General features: G+C 46.1%; 1 protein-coding gene across 1 annotated transcript in view; it reads left to right on the forward strand.

The window, feature by feature from the left end:
- The first annotated feature begins 7090 nt into the window (after positions 1–7090).
- The window catches only part of SLF2 (SMC5-SMC6 complex localization factor 2), a 43480-nt gene continuing 31786 nt past the window's right edge, over positions 7091–18784 (forward strand). The window contains exons 1-2 of the mRNA XM_063433767.1: positions 7091–7224; positions 13465–13508. Coding sequence (XP_063289837.1) covers positions 7148–7224; positions 13465–13508 — 121 coding nt within the window. The 5' untranslated portion in view covers positions 7091–7147. The remainder of the gene's footprint in view (positions 7225–13464; positions 13509–18784) is intronic.

The following is an 18784-nucleotide window of genomic DNA, read 5'->3' on the forward strand; positions in this document are numbered from 1 at the left end:
AACCTTGTATTCTCAGCCAGCATCAAGTTGATTCAATCAGTCAGTGAGTGCGGTAATGGAATCAACATTCACACATTAAAACAACATTTAAAACAAAAATTGATATCAGAAACTCTAAAGAAACAACTTTTTGAATTCGGTACTTTTAGATGGAAATGCCTGGTTACAGTAAGGATGTTCTGTCTCCATGGTAACCTGAAAAAGTACCTGTAAGAGCAGTTGGCAGGTTACACGAAGGATGCTCTGTCTCCATGGTAACCTGGAAAGTACCTGTAAGAGCAGTTGACAGGTTACAGTAAGGATGCTCTGTCTCCATGGTAACATGGAAAGTACCTGTAAGATGAGTTGGCAGGTTACAGTAAGGACGCTCCATGGTAACCAGGAAAATACCTGTAAGAGCAGTTTGCAGGTTACAGTAAGGATGCTCTGTCTCCATGGTAACCTGGAAAGTACCTGTAAAAGCAGTTTGCAGGTTACAGGAAGGATGCTGTCTCCATGGTAACCTGGAAAGTACCTGTAAGATGAGTTGGCAGGTTACAGTAAGGATGCTCTGTCTCCATGGTAACCTAGAAAGTACCTGTAAGAGCAATTGCAAGGTTACAGGAAGGATGCTTTATCGCCATGGTAACCTAGAAAGTACCTGTAAGAGCAGTTGACAGGTTACAGGAAGGATGCTCTGTCTCCATGGTAACCTGGAAAATACCTGTAAGAGCAATTGCAAGGTTACAGGAAGGATGCTTTATCGCCATGGTAACCTAGAAAGTACCTGTAAGAGCAGTTGACAGGTTACAGGAAGGATGCTCTGTCTCCATGGTAACCTGGAAAATACCTGAAAGAGCAGTTGACAGGTTACAGGAAGGATGCTCTGTCTCCATGGTAACCTGGAAAGTACCTGTATCAGCAGCTGGCAGGTTACAGGAAGGATGCTCTGTCTCCATGGTAACCTAGAAAGTACCTGTAAGAGAAGTTGGCAGGTTACAGTAAGAATGTGTACCCCAGGAGAGTGTGTACCCCAGGGAGCTGAAGGTGTTGTCCTTCCTCCCCAGTGGCTGTGTGTACCCCATGGGGGTAAGGTGCCGTCCTTCCTCCCCAGCGGCAGAATGTCCTGCAGGGAGCAGGGACCGTCAGTCTTGCCCCCCAGCCGCAGGACAAGATAATGAAAGGGGAGACAGCTGGTCCCCCCCTCCACCAGCAGAGAGAGTGTCAGGGAGAGGAGCCTGATACCCCCTCTCCCCAGCGGCAGTTTACAGTCCAGAGAGAGGAGCTTGTTACACCCTCTCTCCAGAGGCAGCCTAACCCACCAAGGGGAGATGTTACACCCCCCAACGGTGCAGATGGGACCGTAGTCTCTGTACTTGCAGCACAAGGGGTAAGGACGGTCGGTCCTGTCCCCCAGCCACAGAGCGGTATATCCAGAGGGGAGACGGTCGGTCTCTCCCTCCCACAACCAGGCTCCAACTAGGCTACTTCCGCGGTAGTACTGGCACCAGGGCAGAGTACCGCTGGTCTCTGCCCACTCAGCAACCCACCAAGGCAGCCTAACAGTTCCCCACACAGTCGTGGTGAGGCACCTGGACATGGACAAAGCTCTCCTCTACCCAGGTGTAGTAACCAGTATTTGTGGGTGGCTGTACTGCGGTTTCTGTTTTGTGGGTGGGTTGCTGGACTAACCAGGGCACTGACCGGCAGGAGGTCAGATACCCTGTTAGTCTAGTTGGTAAAGGGGAGAAGTGTGGCGAAACCAACCTCGCCACTGTGAACTGGAGAAGCCTGGTTGCTCGCCTGCTCCCTTTGGACTATGGCCCTGCATGTTAAACTGTTTATTTTCCCTGCAGAAAGGCTTATTCGTGTGATCTGAGTGCCATTCACCTAATGTGCACTCAGATCAAAGCTATCTTGGGATATGTAGAAATGTGTGTTTTATGTACTAAATGTATCAGTATGTAATTTTATGTCTTTTACTGTCATTTTGTCTGCCATGTGGTTAATGGAGTTTTGCCTCTGTCCTGGGATATAATTAGATTCCTTCCCCAATTATCTCCAGGCCAGAGGGGAGGGATTGTGAGGCATTGTGGGAGGTAACTCATGTGTGATTGGTGTATTGTGTAATTGTTGTAAATCTCTCCCTTGCATGGGAGAAGCCTTTATAGCCTGTTGTGTGAATAAATCAGTGTTGTTGCTGTTTAACCCTGAAGCTGAAGTGTTGTCTCTTTCTTGGGGGGAATTTGACTGTATGGAACTCTAAAGAAACAACTTTTTGAATTTGGTACTTTTAGATGGAAATGCCTGGTTACAGTAAGGATGTTCTGTCTCCATGGTAACCTGGAAAGTATCTGTAAAAGAAGTTGTCAGGTAACAGGAAGGATGCTCTGTCTCCATGGTAACCTGAAAAAGTACCTGTAAGAGCAGTTGGCAGGTTACACGAAGGATGCTCTGTCTCCATGGTAACCTGGAAAGTACCTGTAAGAGCAGTTGGCAGGTTACAGTAAGGATGCTCTGTCTCCATGGTAACATGGAAAGTACCTGTAAGAGCAGTTGGCAGGTTACAGGAAGGATGCTCTGTCTCCATGGTAACATGGAAAGTACCTTTAAGATGAGTTGGCATGTTACAGTAAGGACGCTCCATGGTAACCAGGAAAATACCTGTAAGAGCAGTTTGCAGGTTACAGTAAGGATGCTCTGTCTCCATGGTAACCTGGAAAGTACCTGTATCAGCAGCTGGCAGGTTACAGGAAGGATGCTCTGTCTCCATGGTAACCTAGAAAGTACCTGTAAGAGAAGTTGGCAGGTTACAGTAAGAATGCTCTGTCTCCATGGTAACCTGGAAAGTACCTGTATCAACAGCTTGCAGGCTACAGGAAGGATGCTCTGTCTCCATGGTAACCTGGAAAGTACCTGTATTAGCAGCTGGCAGGTAACAGGAAGGATGCTCTGTCTCAATGGTAACCTGGAAAGTACCTGTAAGATGAGTTGGCAGGTTACAGTAAGCATGCTCTGTCTCCATGGTAACCTGGAAAGAACCTGTAAGATGAGTTGGCAGGTCACAGTAAGGACGCTCCATGGTAACCAGGAAAATACCTGAAAGAGCAGTTTGCAGGTTACAGTAAGGGTGCTCTGTCTCCATGGTAACCTGGAAAGTACCTGTAAAAGCAGTTTGCAGGTTACAGGAAGGATGCTGTCTCCATGGTAACCTGGAAAGTACCTGTAAGAGCAGTTGGCAGGTTACAGGAAGGATGCTCTATCGCCATGGTAACCTAGAAAGTACCTGTAAGAGCAGTTGACAGGTTACAGTAAGGATGCTCTGTCTCCATGGTAACATGGAAAGCACCTGTAAGATGAGTTGGCAGGTTACAGTAAGGACGCTCCATGGTAACCAGGAAAATACCTGTAAGAGCAGTTTGCAGGTTACAGTAAGGATGCTCTGTCTCCATGGTAACCTGGAAAGTACATGTAAAAGCAGTTTGCAGGTTACAGGAAGGATGCTGTCTCCATGGTAACCTGGAAAGTACCTGTAAGATGAGTTGGCAGATTACAGTAAGGATGTTCTGTCTCCATGGTAACCTAGAAAGTACCTGTAAGAGCAGTTGACAGGTTACAGGAAGGATGCTCTGTCTCCATGGTAACCTAGAAAGTACCTGTAAGAGAAGTTGGCAGGTTACAGTAAGAATGCTCTGTCTCCATGGTAACCTGGAAAGTACCTGTATCAACAGCTGGCAGGCTAAAGGAAGGATGCTCTGTCTCCATGGTAACCTGGAAAGTACCTGTATTAGCAGCTGGCAGGTAACAGGAAGGATGCTCTGTCTCAATGGTAACCTGGAAAGTACCTGTAAGATGAGTTGGCAGGTTACAGTAAGCATGCTCTGTCTCCATGGTAACCTGGAAAGAACCTGTAAGATGAGTTGGCAGGTCACAGTAAGGACGCTCCACGGTAACCAGGAAAATACTTGAAAGAGCAGTTTGCAGGTTACAGGAAGGATGCTGTCTCCATGGTAACCTGGAAAGTACCTGTAAAAGCAGTTTGCAGGTTACAGGAAGGATGCTGTCTCCATGGTAACCTGGAAAGTACCTGTAAGAGCAGTTGGCAGGTTACAGGAAGGATGCTCTATCGCCATGGTAACCTAGAAAGTACCTGTAAGAGCAGTTGACAGGTTACAGGAAGGATGCTCTGTCTCCATGGTAACCTGAAAAGTACCTTTAAGATGAGTTGGCATGTTACAGTAAGGACGCTCCATGGTAACCAGGAAAATACCTGTAAGAGCAGTTTGCAGGTTACAGTAAGGATGCTCTGTCTCCATGGTAACCTGGAAAGTACCTGTATCAGCAGCTGGCAGGTTACAGGAAGGATGCTCTGTCTCCATGGTAACCTAGAAAGTACCTGTAAGAGAAGTTGGCAGGTTACAGTAAGAATGCTCTGTCTCCATGGTAACCTGGAAAGTACCTGTATCAACAGCTTGCAGGCTACAGGAAGGATGCTCTGTCTCCATGGTAACCTGGAAAGTACCTGTATTAGCAGCTGGCAGGTAACAGGAAGGATGCTCTGTCTCAATGGTAACCTGGAAAGTACCTGTAAGATGAGTTGGCAGGTTACAGTAAGCATGCTCTGTCTCCATGGTAACCTGGAAAGAACCTGTAAGATGAGTTGGCAGGTCACAGTAAGGACGCTCCATGGTAACCAGGAAAATACCTGAAAGAGCAGTTTGCAGGTTACAGTAAGGGTGCTCTGTCTCCATGGTAACCTGGAAAGTACCTGTAAAAGCAGTTTGCAGGTTACAGGAAGGATGCTGTCTCCATGGTAACCTGGAAAGTACCTGTAAGAGCAGTTGGCAGGTTACAGGAAGGATGCTCTATCGCCATGGTAACCTAGAAAGTACCTGTAAGAGCAGTTGACAGGTTACAGTAAGGATGCTCTGTCTCCATGGTAACATGGAAAGCACCTGTAAGATGAGTTGGCAGGTTACAGTAAGGACGCTCCATGGTAACCAGGAAAATACCTGTAAGAGCAGTTTGCAGGTTACAGTAAGGATGCTCTGTCTCCATGGTAACCTGGAAAGTACATGTAAAAGCAGTTTGCAGGTTACAGGAAGGATGCTGTCTCCATGGTAACCTGGAAAGTACCTGTAAGATGAGTTGGCAGATTACAGTAAGGATGTTCTGTCTCCATGGTAACCTAGAAAGTACCTGTAAGAGCAGTTGACAGGTTACAGGAAGGATGCTCTGTCTCCATGGTAACCTAGAAAGTACCTGTAAGAGAAGTTGGCAGGTTACAGTAAGAATGCTCTGTCTCCATGGTAACCTGGAAAGTACCTGTATCAACAGCTGGCAGGCTAAAGGAAGGATGCTCTGTCTCCATGGTAACCTGGAAAGTACCTGTATTAGCAGCTGGCAGGTAACAGGAAGGATGCTCTGTCTCAATGGTAACCTGGAAAGTACCTGTAAGATGAGTTGGCAGGTTACAGTAAGCATGCTCTGTCTCCATGGTAACCTGGAAAGAACCTGTAAGATGAGTTGGCAGGTCACAGTAAGGACGCTCCACGGTAACCAGGAAAATACTTGAAAGAGCAGTTTGCAGGTTACAGGAAGGATGCTGTCTCCATGGTAACCTGGAAAGTACCTGTAAAAGCAGTTTGCAGGTTACAGGAAGGATGCTGTCTCCATGGTAACCTGGAAAGTACCTGTAAGAGCAGTTGGCAGGTTACAGGAAGGATGCTCTATCGCCATGGTAACCTAGAAAGTACCTGTAAGAGCAGTTGACAGGTTACAGGAAGGATGCTCTGTCTCCATGGTAACCTGAAAAGTACCTGTATCAGCAGCTGGCAGGTTACAGGAAGGATGCTCTGTCTCCATGGTAACCTGGAAAGTACCTGTCAGATGAGTTGGCAGGTTACAGTAAGCATGCTCTGTCTCCATGGTAACCTGGAAAGTACATGTAAAAGCAGTTTGCAGGTTACAGGAAGGATGCTCTGTCTCCATGGTAACATGGAAAGTACCTGTAAGAGAAGTTGGCAGGTTACAGTAAGGATGCTCTGTCTCCATGGTAACCTGGAAAGTATCTGTAAGAGCAGTTGGCAGGTTACAGTAAGGATGCTCTGTCTCCATGGTAACCTGGAAAGTACCTGTAAAAGAAGTTGTCAGGTAACAGGAAGGATGCTCTGTGTCCATGGTAACCTGGAAAGTACCTGTAAAAGAAGTTGTCAGGTTACAGGAAGGATGCTCTGTCTCCATGGTAACCTGAAAAAGTACCTGTAAGAGCAGTTGGCAGGTTACACGAAGGATGCTCTGTCTCCATGGTAACCTGGAAAGTACCTGTAAAAGCAGTTTGCAGGTTACAGGAAGGATGCTCTGTCTCCATGGTAACCTGGAAAGTACCTGTAAGAGAAGTTGGCAGGTTACAATAAGGATGCTCTGTCTCCATGGAAACCTGGAAAGTACCTGTATCAGCAGCTGGCAGGTTACAGGAAGAATGCTATGTCTCCATGGTAACCTAGAAAGTACCTGTAAGAGCAGTTTGCAGGTTACAGGAAGGATGCTCTGTCTCCATGGTAACCTGGAAAGTACCTGTAAAAGCAGTTTGCAGGTTACAGGAAGGATGCTCTGTCTCCATGGTAACCTGGAAAGTACCTGTAAGAGCAGTTGGCAGGTTACAGTAAGGATGCTCTGTCTCCATGGAAACCTGGAAAGTACCTGTATCAGCAGCTGGCAGGGTACAGGAAGGATGCTCTGTCTCCATGGAAACCTGGAAAGTACCTGTATCAGCAGCTGGCAGGGTACAGGAAGGATGCTCTGTCTCCATGGTAACCTGGAAAGTACATGTAAGAGCAGTTGACAGGTTACAGTAAGGATGCTCTGTCTCCATGGAAACCTGGAAAGTACCTGTATCAGCAGCTGGCAGGTTACAGTAAGGATGCTCTGTCTCCATGGTAACCTGGAAAGTGATAGAACTCCGGTAGAACACAGGTGACAGTTTCAGTGTTCGGTCTCCATGGTAACCGGGAGCTCTGGGACTCGGCGTTCGGCTGGTTTCCCTTCGCGCACGCGCAGTGCTGATACCCGGAAGTGCGGTTCACGTTTTCTGGTTTCGCTTTGAGAAAATTGGCGGCAAAACAGAAGTTCGGGTGATGAGCCGGGTCCTGCCCCCCGCACCTCAGCCATGCTCCAACGGCAGAGAAAGGGCGGGAGCCAGGGGCAGCCCCCCCTAAACCCGGGAGAGGGGACTTCCGGCGGCAGGTAACGGGAGCACCATTAATACCGGGCCAGGGGGGGACAAAATAGCCGGACATCCCCCCCCCGGGTTACTCCCATCAGGACAGCCCCCCCCCCGGGTTACTCCCATCAGGAGAGCCATGCCCCCCCCCCCCCCCCCCCCCCCCCACTGGGTAACCTACAACTCCCATCAGGACAGCCATGGCAATATGATCCACCGCACCACTGGGTAACCAACAAATCCCATCAGGACAGCCATGGCAATATGATCCCCCCCCCCACTGGGTAACCTACAACTCCCATCAGGACAGCCATGGCAATTTGATCCCCCCCCCCCCACTGGGTAACCTACAACTCCCATCAGGACAGCCATGGCAATATGATCCACCCCACCACTGGGTAACCTACAACTCCCATCAGGACAGCCATGGCAATATGATCCACCACCCCCACTGGGTAACCTACAACTCCCATCAGGACAGCCATGGCAATATGATCCACCCCACCACTGGGTAACCTACAACTCCCATCAGGACAGCCATGGCAATGTGCTTCATACTTCTCCATCCCCATAGACCTCTTGTGGAGTTACCCTGATAATGCAGAAATTACATTTTGTAAGCGCTAATTATCTCCTGTCAAGCAATAAGTGGACATTTGTATTGCATATCAAATATCTATGGATGCGTGGAATGCATTATTTGAGACTACATTTCTCTTTTACAATTTTTTGGTTTTAAAGGGATACTTACTCTAAGCATGCTGTAATGATTATGATGTCAGGGGTCTCTGACTGGCCAATGCAATAGTAAGTTGGCTTTGTCAGGTGCCTGTAGTCTGCACTGCTGGGCTAAAGCAAACGTTGAAGGGACACTGTAGGTAACCAAACCACAATTTCAATCTCATAGCCACCATTTGATTGGTGCAAGCGCATTAGCCTCTAAATGCTCGATCATCTCAGCCAAGGAGGTGGGAAGGCAGCATGGAGACCAGTTCTGTGGAAAGAAAAGGGAAGTAAATTACTTTCCTTTTTTTTTTTTTTTTTTCTTCTTACTGCAAGTGGGGACCGGGGATCTAAATGCATTTGTATAACTAATGCTATAGGGGTTATTTAATATCTTCACTTTAACATACCAACCCTAGGCATTTTAGTTGGGTGGGCGTCAGCCAATTAAATGTCCAAAATTAGTGTGAGACCCCAAAAGGGATAGGAGTCTAGTATTTAAAAACAAAAAAACAGTGGTTTGTAGAACATTGCATATACCAATGCATATCAGGGTCGTCATAGCATTAAAATGTTCATGGAAATAATTCATTAAATTGTCATTTGTTTGTATTCCTTCAAAATGTTAAAAGAAAAAAAATCTTGACAATGTATGAGATAAAATGTATGAGCTCTGAATAGGATACTATATGAATTTATCCTTAATGACAATAAAAAACTATCTTTGAACTAATAAACTAACAACAAATATTTTGGAATGGTACATCGTTGGGGTATCAACCTGCCCTGTGTTTTTTGTTTTATATTTTGAAAGTACTTATTTCAAAACGAGGAAAGATCTTCAGGTATGCCCGTGTGGAACTTTTTATTTTTTTATGCAGTAGCCTCTAAATGTCTTCAAACCAGTTGTCTTTAGTAAGTCCCCTGACTGAAGTTGGACTACTGGTGCTACTACGCGCTCTCAAGTCTTAATATATTTCTAAAATTAGTTTGTGATGATTTAAATCTGTTCATTCTTAATAAGTTATTTTTAATGTGTTTTAGGGAGAATCGGTTTAACTTCAGTGAATTTATGACCATTCAGGCATTAATATGGTGGATGTCAACAGTTTTAAAGTTGTATCATTTTATTAGTGAAGTGAAGCTTTCAAATGATTAAAGAACCACTAAAGAAAATGCTTCTTCTCAATGAAGTGGTCTGGGTAAAGTGGTCCTTTGGTTTTAACCCTGCAATGTAAAGCATTGCCATTTAGTAGATACTGCAATACTTACGTTACATGTTTAAATACGCCTATAATGGCAGTCTGCCTAACAGCCACAAGGGGCACCTCCGCTGTGAGATCAGAATCACAAGCTTGCGCTTATATTCCTCTATAAGGAGGATTGGATTGGTAGAAGAGATGTCTTGACGTCACGGGAGGCAGTTCGAGTGGCTGCTAAGTCTCTATCTTGGTTCTGAAAAAAAGGTAAGTACCGTAAATCCTTTTCCCCAATTTTTATTTAGGTTAGTTGGTGGTTTAAATATATCAGTGAGCACCATAGCGTTAGCAATACAGGTTTCTATTCCTGTTCCTTTAAAGAGAGAAAAAATACAAGTGCATATATCAACAAGACTAAAAGAGTAGGAGGATGTCTGTTGTTTTACTAAGTATAAGGATGTCTAAAAGGGATGATAGTACCTTAATGTCACTTGTCTGTTCATTAAATCTATCTGGTCCACCATCTCCAACTGACACTCCTCTCGGGTTGACGGATATTTTGTAACGCTGTGCACCTGCATACTGAGTTGAGTGAGTCTCGTTGCCTTTTCCTGTTTAACTGCTGAAGCACGTATGCATGCTCGCTGCTTCTTGAAATAATATGATGAAGAAGAAAATGGAAAAAAACAATACTAACCACAAAGGTTAGTATTGTAAATAAGTCCTCACGCAAATGAAATGGTCAAAATAAACATTATTAATTAACTTAAACTTATATCCGACACACAGAACCCATGATGGACCTATCCAACACACAGAACCCATGATGGACCTAATCTTGTAAAAATCAATCCTTTGAATCTATATTTATCATAGGGGTATTCAATTAGCCTATATAATTATATTGGTTTCATTTTGGTGGTAATCCCTAGGTAACGCTCTACATGTAGTTTAATAATTCACTTTAGGAAACATATCCCTATTATGGAAAGTAATGGCAACCCAATAAATCAGGGACATATGGTGCGCTAGCTCCTGAATATTTATCTGTTTTCGGCTGCTCAACCCACCCAACCAGCAACAATTTTTGCTAAAAGTACACTGCCACAGTCGGGGATACCCGGGCAAGCAAATACAACTATTGTTCGACTTCTGACTCCACTGGGAGCCATAGAATCATTATTGCGGCTTATTGGGGACAAGGCGGGGGGGGGGGTGCAACCTATCTCCCTGCTCTTCAGTCTGCTAGTTGGCTCCTAGCCGCCCCTCCTTTTGGAATGGTGGGGGTTCTCACGGTCCCCAATAGGTTCCACAAGCCAGTTTACCGCACACTCAGTTATGCTCCAACCGCATCTCATTTACCTCAATCACCCAAGAGGGAGTCGGAGAGCCTGGGCCCATCCCAACTGCCTCACTACAGTATCTATCGTGGCTTCAGGCGCAAGCTTTGGTACCATGTGGGAGCCTTCCTGATCAAGCCGCATGGAGATCAGCAATGTGCCGGGGATAGGTGGACCCCCTCAGGGCACACGCAGCGTACCAGCGCACATCGATCCATTTGCCTGCCTTCCTGGGTAGAGAGCCTCATAACGACACATACATCTGCATCAAGCACACATGCCGACGATCGCCCGCAAACTGTGGCACCTACCATCCTGATCCTTTGGCAGCCCCAGTGGGAAAAAGACCTGGCACCTGTGCAACAAGTCTGTGCAGTATGGATGCTGGCTCCCACACAGGCCTGGGGGCTTGAAGGGAGTTCTACCCTGGTGCTGCGGCTAACCTGTCTCCATCACCTACTGTGCCAACCTTGCCACTGATGGGGATTGGCTGAAATGGGCCCTGGGACTACTACGTAGACTGTTGTGGTGCAGTGATTGTGGCGGCACCCCGGTTAAGGGGTTAACGCCGCCAAATGATGTTCTTTCCCCCAAGTACGAAGTCTGCTACCAAATAATCCCAAGCGCTAAACAGGAACCTTGAAGATATGTCCCCCTCAAGCACGAGACAAGGCTCTGTGTTGAGGGTCAAGCATGAACTGGTTTAATGACAGCCACAGGCTGGCTTTTATGTAAGTCCCCATGCAAGGAGTTTCCTGACATTTTCCAGGGGCATTCCCCACTGGACCTGAAGGGGCACCGCAGTATGAACACAGACATAATCACATTACCCTTCAGGTCCTGGAAATACAATCTTACAAAACCCCTCAAAATACATATAACAGTGGGTTACCCCTTTGAGTCCTATATCACCGGGTAGCTGGGATCTGAGCGCCCAACATATGTTGAATGCACTCCGATTCCACGAAAGGAGCCGAAACGCCACCAAGGTATAGATTTGACTGACCGCACACAAGGTTCCTGCCCAGGATAGTTCCATGAAGTCAGGCTGTGCGGGCGGACTCTTTTGAGGATACCAATTTACACGAAACACACAATACAACTGGTCGAGGAATAGTTTGTTCCTTTTCTTTAGTTCGTGTGGTTAAAACTACCGAACAGCACCGTGTTCGTGCGGTTCAAAATCGACCTGCTCGTGGGATGGAAGTCTCAGCGGTGTTCGTGCAATTGCATGTCCGACAACAGTTCCAGACGCTCAACGACAAAACACCGCTGGGTAGTTCGACTTCCAAGATGGCCGCCACCTCGTGTTCACACATACAAACGGCGACCACCCAGCCGACCGGGAGATGGAAGTGGCTGCGGTTGACACAGTGTCAAGGCGATCAGGTTAAAAAGCAGCACACTTCCCTGCTGGGTGGCCAGCCATTCGGTAGTTCGTTTTAGTGAATGAAACCAGGGAAATAGACGAGCAACCGGAAACTGACGAACAAATAGACAAAACAAGTTTTTCAGTGATAATCTAGAGACAGGGAGGTCTGTCACAGTGATATGCAGCTTTTAGGAGCCTCCGTAGTAATTTTTAGGCAAAACCTATTTTAATCTCCATGTCTAGCGACTGTCTGTTTAGCCTGCAATAGTAACAAGACATGTTTGTTTTACTAGTACTCTACCCGTGTTTCCCCGACAATAAGTCCTAGCTCACTTTCGGGGGATGCTCCGAAAATAAGCCCTAGTCTTTCGCTAATGTAACAGATTTGCGGGATTCCATTCGTGAGTAAGCGAATCCATGTTTGGGGAAATATACCTAATCATAGATTCGCGGGATTCTATTTGCGAGTAAAATAGTCTATGTTCTGGGAAGTTTCCCCGAACATAGATATGCAGTATTCCATTGGCGAGTAAGCTAATCTATGTTCGGGAAAGTTTCCCAGAACATAGATTTGCAGGATTCCATGCCCTAGTGAACTGGTCTATGTTTGGGGGAATTCTCCCGAACGTAGACCTGCTTTCTAGCACACGTATTCCTCCCCCAAAATAAGCCTTAGTGCCCTGCCTTATTTTCGGGGAAAGATGGTCTTTACTTGTTTTTCTTTTAAAATTAGGCCTTAACAATATAAACGTGACATATTAACTAACTGTGAATAATAACCACTTCTGATTTGTATCTGTAATGTCTATTTACTAACTGCCTCAATAAAAATACAGATTGACTTAAAAAGAAAACTATATATACAGCAGGGCTTGACAAATTTGCTTTCAATCTAGGAGCCAGCTAAAAAAGTTAGGAGCCATTTTTTTCCCCAACGACAAAAATACAATTCTTAAAGGGACACTATAGTCACCAGAACTACTACAGCTTAATTTAGTGTTCTGATGTCTATAGATTCTCTGCAGGCTTTTCAAAGTAAACTCTTTAGAGAAAAGGCAGTGTTTACATTGAGTGACCGTCACCAGAGGCGTTACTAGGCAGCAAATGGCCATTAAAGTATCTCCTATCTCAGTGTTGCACAATGTGAAGCACCTACATTCAGTGTCTCCACGCTCTCCATGGAGCCCTTCAAGTTGGCAGAGGAAGGAGGGAGGGAACGGGCCGACCAATCCCAGACGCCCGGGCAAAATTTGTAGTCACCATGGAGACCTGGTGCCTGGGATTTGCCCAGTCCTGATATACAGGCAGGGTGTTCCTGGGTGATTACCTCCAGATTCTATTTATTTAACCTTTGAAACTTCCTTTATTATAATTTTGGCTTTTTATTTTTTTTATCCGCCCTGGAAGCTGCTGTGTTTGAACCTATTTTGTGGCTTGTTAGTTTATTTAATTTCAAAGTTGACTCTTCTGAATTTTTGATTTTTATTTTTTTTTCTATATTGATGTTTTATTTTATTTTAATCTAGACTCATTATAAGTTAATCTTATGCGCAATTTGCTTTTTGTGTACCTTGTTGTTTACCTACCATGCATATGGCATCTAATTCCAAAACCTGTTCTTTTTTCCAGAAATCAAACAATAACCACATTTTTTAAACCATCTCAAAAGCCAGGTATGTCAGAACTTATTCGGGTTTTTTTTTTGGGGGGGGGGGTTGTTTTATATTAAGTTAATACTGATTTTATCATTCTTTCCTTTTATTGTATTGTAGAGATCTTAAACTCTGGGTCTTTAAATGGTTTAACTTCCAGCAGAATGTGGCTGTAATCTAGTCAGATCATCTCTCTCTCTCTCCCACTCACCATCTTTTTTTTTTTTTTTTTTTTTTTTTTTTTTTAGTGTATTTTTTTATTTAGGAAAGAGAAGACAAGCTATGAGTGCCCTTAGTGGATCAAAATATCATTAAAATTTAACTTTTAATAGTACGAAAAATATAAAACAATTGGAGGAAAAAATAAAAAATGTTTGTTACGGACCGTTTCAGCATAAAAGGGAATAAAATCGGTTTAGGCGATAATCCCCTTTTTACAGAAAGGCACAGCTACTGCAGAACATCAAAACTCACGAACTGGATATAGGTGAATAAGGTAGCACTCCAACTGGAACCTCACGAATAGCTGCTAGCAGATAAATAGGAAAAGCAGACATCAGCTTACACTCCTTAGCAATCAATCTCCAACAGCATACAGTGAATCCCCCCCAAGAACGAGACAAGGCTCCGTGTTGAGGGTCAAGCAGTGGTCTGAGGTGCTGGGCACCCAGCCTGGTTTTTATTACATGAGTACACATACAGGCCACACCCAGGGGGAGGCATAAAATAACCAATAACATAGATGTACTCCCACACATCCCCTCCCCTTAGTGTGACACTTAATCCCATTATGTGTACAGTTCAAAATATACTTTTACACAACTTTCATAACTTTACAACCATACATCACATTCACATAAAAATTCATATCCTCAATCAATCCATTCAGGGGAACAACATATTAAAAAATGGCATGAATCAGACCAGGGGTTCAAAAGTTAGTAAAAGTATATTTTATTCCCCCTGGCTCAAACAGTAAAAGTAAAACATCCCCACAATGCATCCTGGCTTCCTCCCTTCTGCCCTGGAGATAATTGGAGAAGGAATCTAATTATCCAGGAAAAGAGGCAGACTCCATTAACCACATGGTTGCAAAACAACATAAAACTCTTTAAAATACATAAAGTCACATTTTATACATTAAACACAGACATTTAACATATCCCCAGATAGCTCAGGTCTGCGTGCACATTATTAGGTGAATGGCACGCAGACCACACAAATACAGTTTAATTGCCATGGAGCCAAAGTCTTTCATTATATGAATAGGCTCCATGGCATAGCTATCTGGGGGGTATCACTGCTCACACAGGGCAAGTACCAAAGGACCCCACTGTATTTAAAGGGCCAGAATGAGTGACATGCACTCTGTTAGGGCCGAATACTGTTTGTAAAGGGCCCAATCTCCCAGGGCCATAGTCCAAAGGCAGCAGGCAGGCAACCAGGCTCCTCCAATACAATGTGGCGAGATTGGTTTCGTCACATCTCTCCCCCTTTCCAAAAAGACTAACAGGGTACCTGACCTCCTGCCGGTCAGTGCCCTTGTTAGTCCAGCAACCCACCCACAAAGCAAAAAAAACAGTACAGCCCACCCACAATAAATAGTTACTACACCTGGGTAGAGGAGAAGTTTGTCCATGGCCAGGTGCCTCACCACGGCTGTGTAGGGGACTGGTAGGCTGCCTTGGTGGGTTGCTGAGTGGGCAGAGACCAGCGGTACTCTGTCCTGGTGCCAGCACTACCACCGGAGTAGTCTGGTTGGAGCCTGGTTGCTGGAGACGGACTGTCTCCCCCTTAGTTGCATAGCTCTGCTGCTGAGGGGGGAGACCGGTTGTCTCCCCCTTGGATCCACAGCTCTGTCGTGGGGGGTTAGGACCGACCATCCCTACCCCCTGTGTGGTAAGTGCAGAGACCACGGTCCCATCTGCACTGGTGGGGGGTTTACAGTCTCCCCCTGGTACATTAAGCTGCCGCTGGGGAGAGGGGGTAACAAGCTCCTCTCCCGATAGAACACTCTGCCCATTAATGATCCGCCGCTGGGGAGAGGTGGTAACAAGCTCCTCTCCCATACATATTTCTAGTCTTTGCGGAGGGAGACCGACTGTCTCTCCTCCCAATACAGAATCCTGCCGCTGGGGAAAGGAGACAGGGCTCTCTATTCCCTGCGGGATACTCTGCCGCTGGAGAATGGAGACTGGGCTCCCAATTCCCGAAAAATCACGCTGCCGCTGGGGAGGGAGGACGCTGCTCTCCTCTCCCTGTATTCCACATTGCCCTCCTGGCATATCACTCTGCTGCTGGGGGGCAGGAACAACTACCTCTGCCCCCTGTAACTCAGCCTGCCGCTGGGGAGGGAGGACGCTGCTCTCCTCTCCCTGTATTCCACATTGCCCTCCTGGCATATCACTCTGCTGCTGGGGGGCAGGAACAACTACCTCTGCCCCCTGTAACTCAGCCTGCCGCTGGGGAGGGAGGAGGCTGCTCTCCTCTCCCTGCACTTCACATTGCCCTCCTGGCATATCACTCTGCTGCTGGGGGGCAGGAACAACTACCTCTGCCCCCTGTAACTCAGCCTGCCGCTGGGCAGGGAGGACACTGCTCTCCTCTCCCTGCACTTCACATTGCCCTCCTGGCATATCACTCTGCTGCTGGGGGGCAGGAACAACTACCTCTGCCCCCTGTAACTCAGCCTGCCGCTGGGGAGGGAGGACGCTGCTCTCCTCTCCCTGCACTTCACATTGCCCTCCTGGCATATCACTCTGCTGCTGGGGGGCAGGAACAACTACCTCTGCCCCCTGTAACTCAGCCTGCCGCTGGGGAGGGAGGATACTGCTCTCCACTCCCTGCACTTTACACTGCCGCTGGGGAATGGAGACTGGGCTCCCAATTCCCTGCAGGCTCGGTGGAGAGACCTCGGTCCCATCTCCACTGGCCACCTGGGGTTCTTCCCAGTAAAATTGTACCATCTCGTCCTCTCTGAATGGGTCTGGCTCTGGGTCTGTCCTGCTGCTGTCCTGCTGAGCTTTCTCATAATATTGGAACAGCTGTTGGTAGTCCTGTTCTAGTTCCATCTCCCGGGTTACCAGGTGGACCAGGTCTTGCTCAATTTCATGAGTGTCGTCCCAGTCATACCTGCTCTCCCTCCACTCAAAGAGATCACTGAACCGGGCTTGTGTGGGGCTCCCAAATTCAGGCTCTGAGAAAGACTCCCATAACAAGCCAGGACCATCAAACTCCTCTCCCTCTGGCTTGTCATGCTCGGCTGTCCAGGTCAGGTGCTGTGCAACATACCACCAAAGCGCCTGGTAGGCATCCTCCAGCCACATCTCCTGCCATACCCGGAGCTCCAATTCTTTTACCCATTCCTCCCTGGGCTGCTCTCCCAGGAAGGGCATCCGCAGGGCTAGTCGCTCCTGCAAACGCTGATCCTCCTTGGGAAGTCTCTCACCTCGTTGGTATTCCACAATGCCCAGTGCCTGGTACCAGATGCCTTTCCTTAATGCATCCCGGTCATCCATGTCACCCTCATCGTACTCCACTGCTGGTTCCATGCTGTTGCTTTTAGGGTCGCTGTACTGGGACATGCGTTGCCCTCAAATTGTAAAAATCCAAAGCAATGGTGTTCTGTAGCTGTCCTTCTGGCTGTAGGAACGATCCCGCCGCTTGCCACCAATTGTTACGGACCGTTTCAGCATAAAAGGGAATAAAATCGGTTTAGGCGATAATCCCCTTTTTACAGAAAGGCACAGCTACTGCAGAACATCAAAACTCACGAACTGGATATAGGTGAATAAGGTAGCACTCCAACTGGAACCTCACGAATAGCTGCTAGCAGATGAATAGGAAAAGCAGACATCAGCTTAGACTCCTTAGCAATCAATCTCCAACAGCATACAGTGAATCCCCCCAAGAACGAGACAAGGCTCCGTGTTGAGGGTCAAGCAGTGGTCTGAGGTGCTGGGCACCCAGCCTGGTTTTTATTACATGAGTACACATACAGGCCACACCCAGGGGGAGGCATAAAATAACCAATAACATAGATGTTACCTCCCACACATCCCCTCCCCTTAGTGTGACACTTAATCCCATTATGTGTACAGTTCAAAATATACTTTTACACAACTTTCATAACTTTACAACCATACATCACATTCACATAAAAATACATATCCTCAATCAATCCATTCAGGGGAACAACATATTAAAAAATGGCATGAATCAGACCAGGGGTTCAAAAGTTAGTAAAAGTATATTTTATTCCCCCTGGCTCAAACAGTAAAAGTAAAACATCCCCACAATGCATCCTGGCTTCCTCCCTTCTGCCCTGGAGATAATTGGAGAAGGAATCTAATTATCCAGGAAAAGAGGCAGACTCCATTAACCACATGGTTGCAAAACAACATTAAACTCTTTAAAATACATAAAGTCACATTTTATACATTAAACACAGACATTTAACATATCCCCAGATAGCTCAGGTCTGTGTGCACATTATTAGGTGAATGGCACGCAGACCACACAAATACAGTTTAATTGCCATGGAGCCAAAGTCTTTCCCATAGTCTTTCATTATATGAATAGGCTCCATGGCATAGCTATCTGGGGGGTATCACTGCTCACACAGGGCAAGTACCAAAGGACCCCACTGTATTTAAAGGGCCAGAATGAGTGACATGCACTCTGTTAGGGCCGAATACTGTTTGTAAAGGGCCCAATCTCCCAGGGCCATAGTCCAAAGGCAGCAGGCAGGCAACCAGGCTCCTCCAATACAATGTGGCGAGATTGGTTTCGTCACAATGTTGAAAATAACTTTTAGTGAATTTACAGTAAGTGTAAACGTATGTACAGCAAAACAAAAGAAAAGAACCAAAAAATAAGTGCTAATCAAAATCTGTAAGCTAGATGGTGAATACACGTATACCTATATTATAATGGTATATTTGTGCACATAGTATCGCGGCACATCTACCCCAAATTGCAATGTGGGTGACATTCGATACTTCAAGTAGTTTGCAATTCGGAGAACACTGAATTGGGGTCTAATGGGCAGCTGCTGCCGAGTTTCTGAGCATGAATCAGCCCTGTGACCTATGTAAAGAGAGACCTTCAATCGCTGATAAAATGTCCAGCGTATTTGACAGGTGTGTTAAACGATCACAGTCAAGATGAGGATTAATCTTTCTAGTGATAAATCATAATTAAATGAAGTGCTGTACAAATATACACAGAAGATATGGTAGCTGTATGCAACTGATAGTTCAATAGCAATCAGTGTAACGTGTGAGCGACCAATTAGA

This window comes from Pelobates fuscus, chromosome 10 (genome assembly GCF_036172605.1).
Source record: "Pelobates fuscus isolate aPelFus1 chromosome 10, aPelFus1.pri, whole genome shotgun sequence".
NCBI classification, from domain to species: Eukaryota; Metazoa; Chordata; class Amphibia; order Anura; family Pelobatidae; genus Pelobates; species Pelobates fuscus.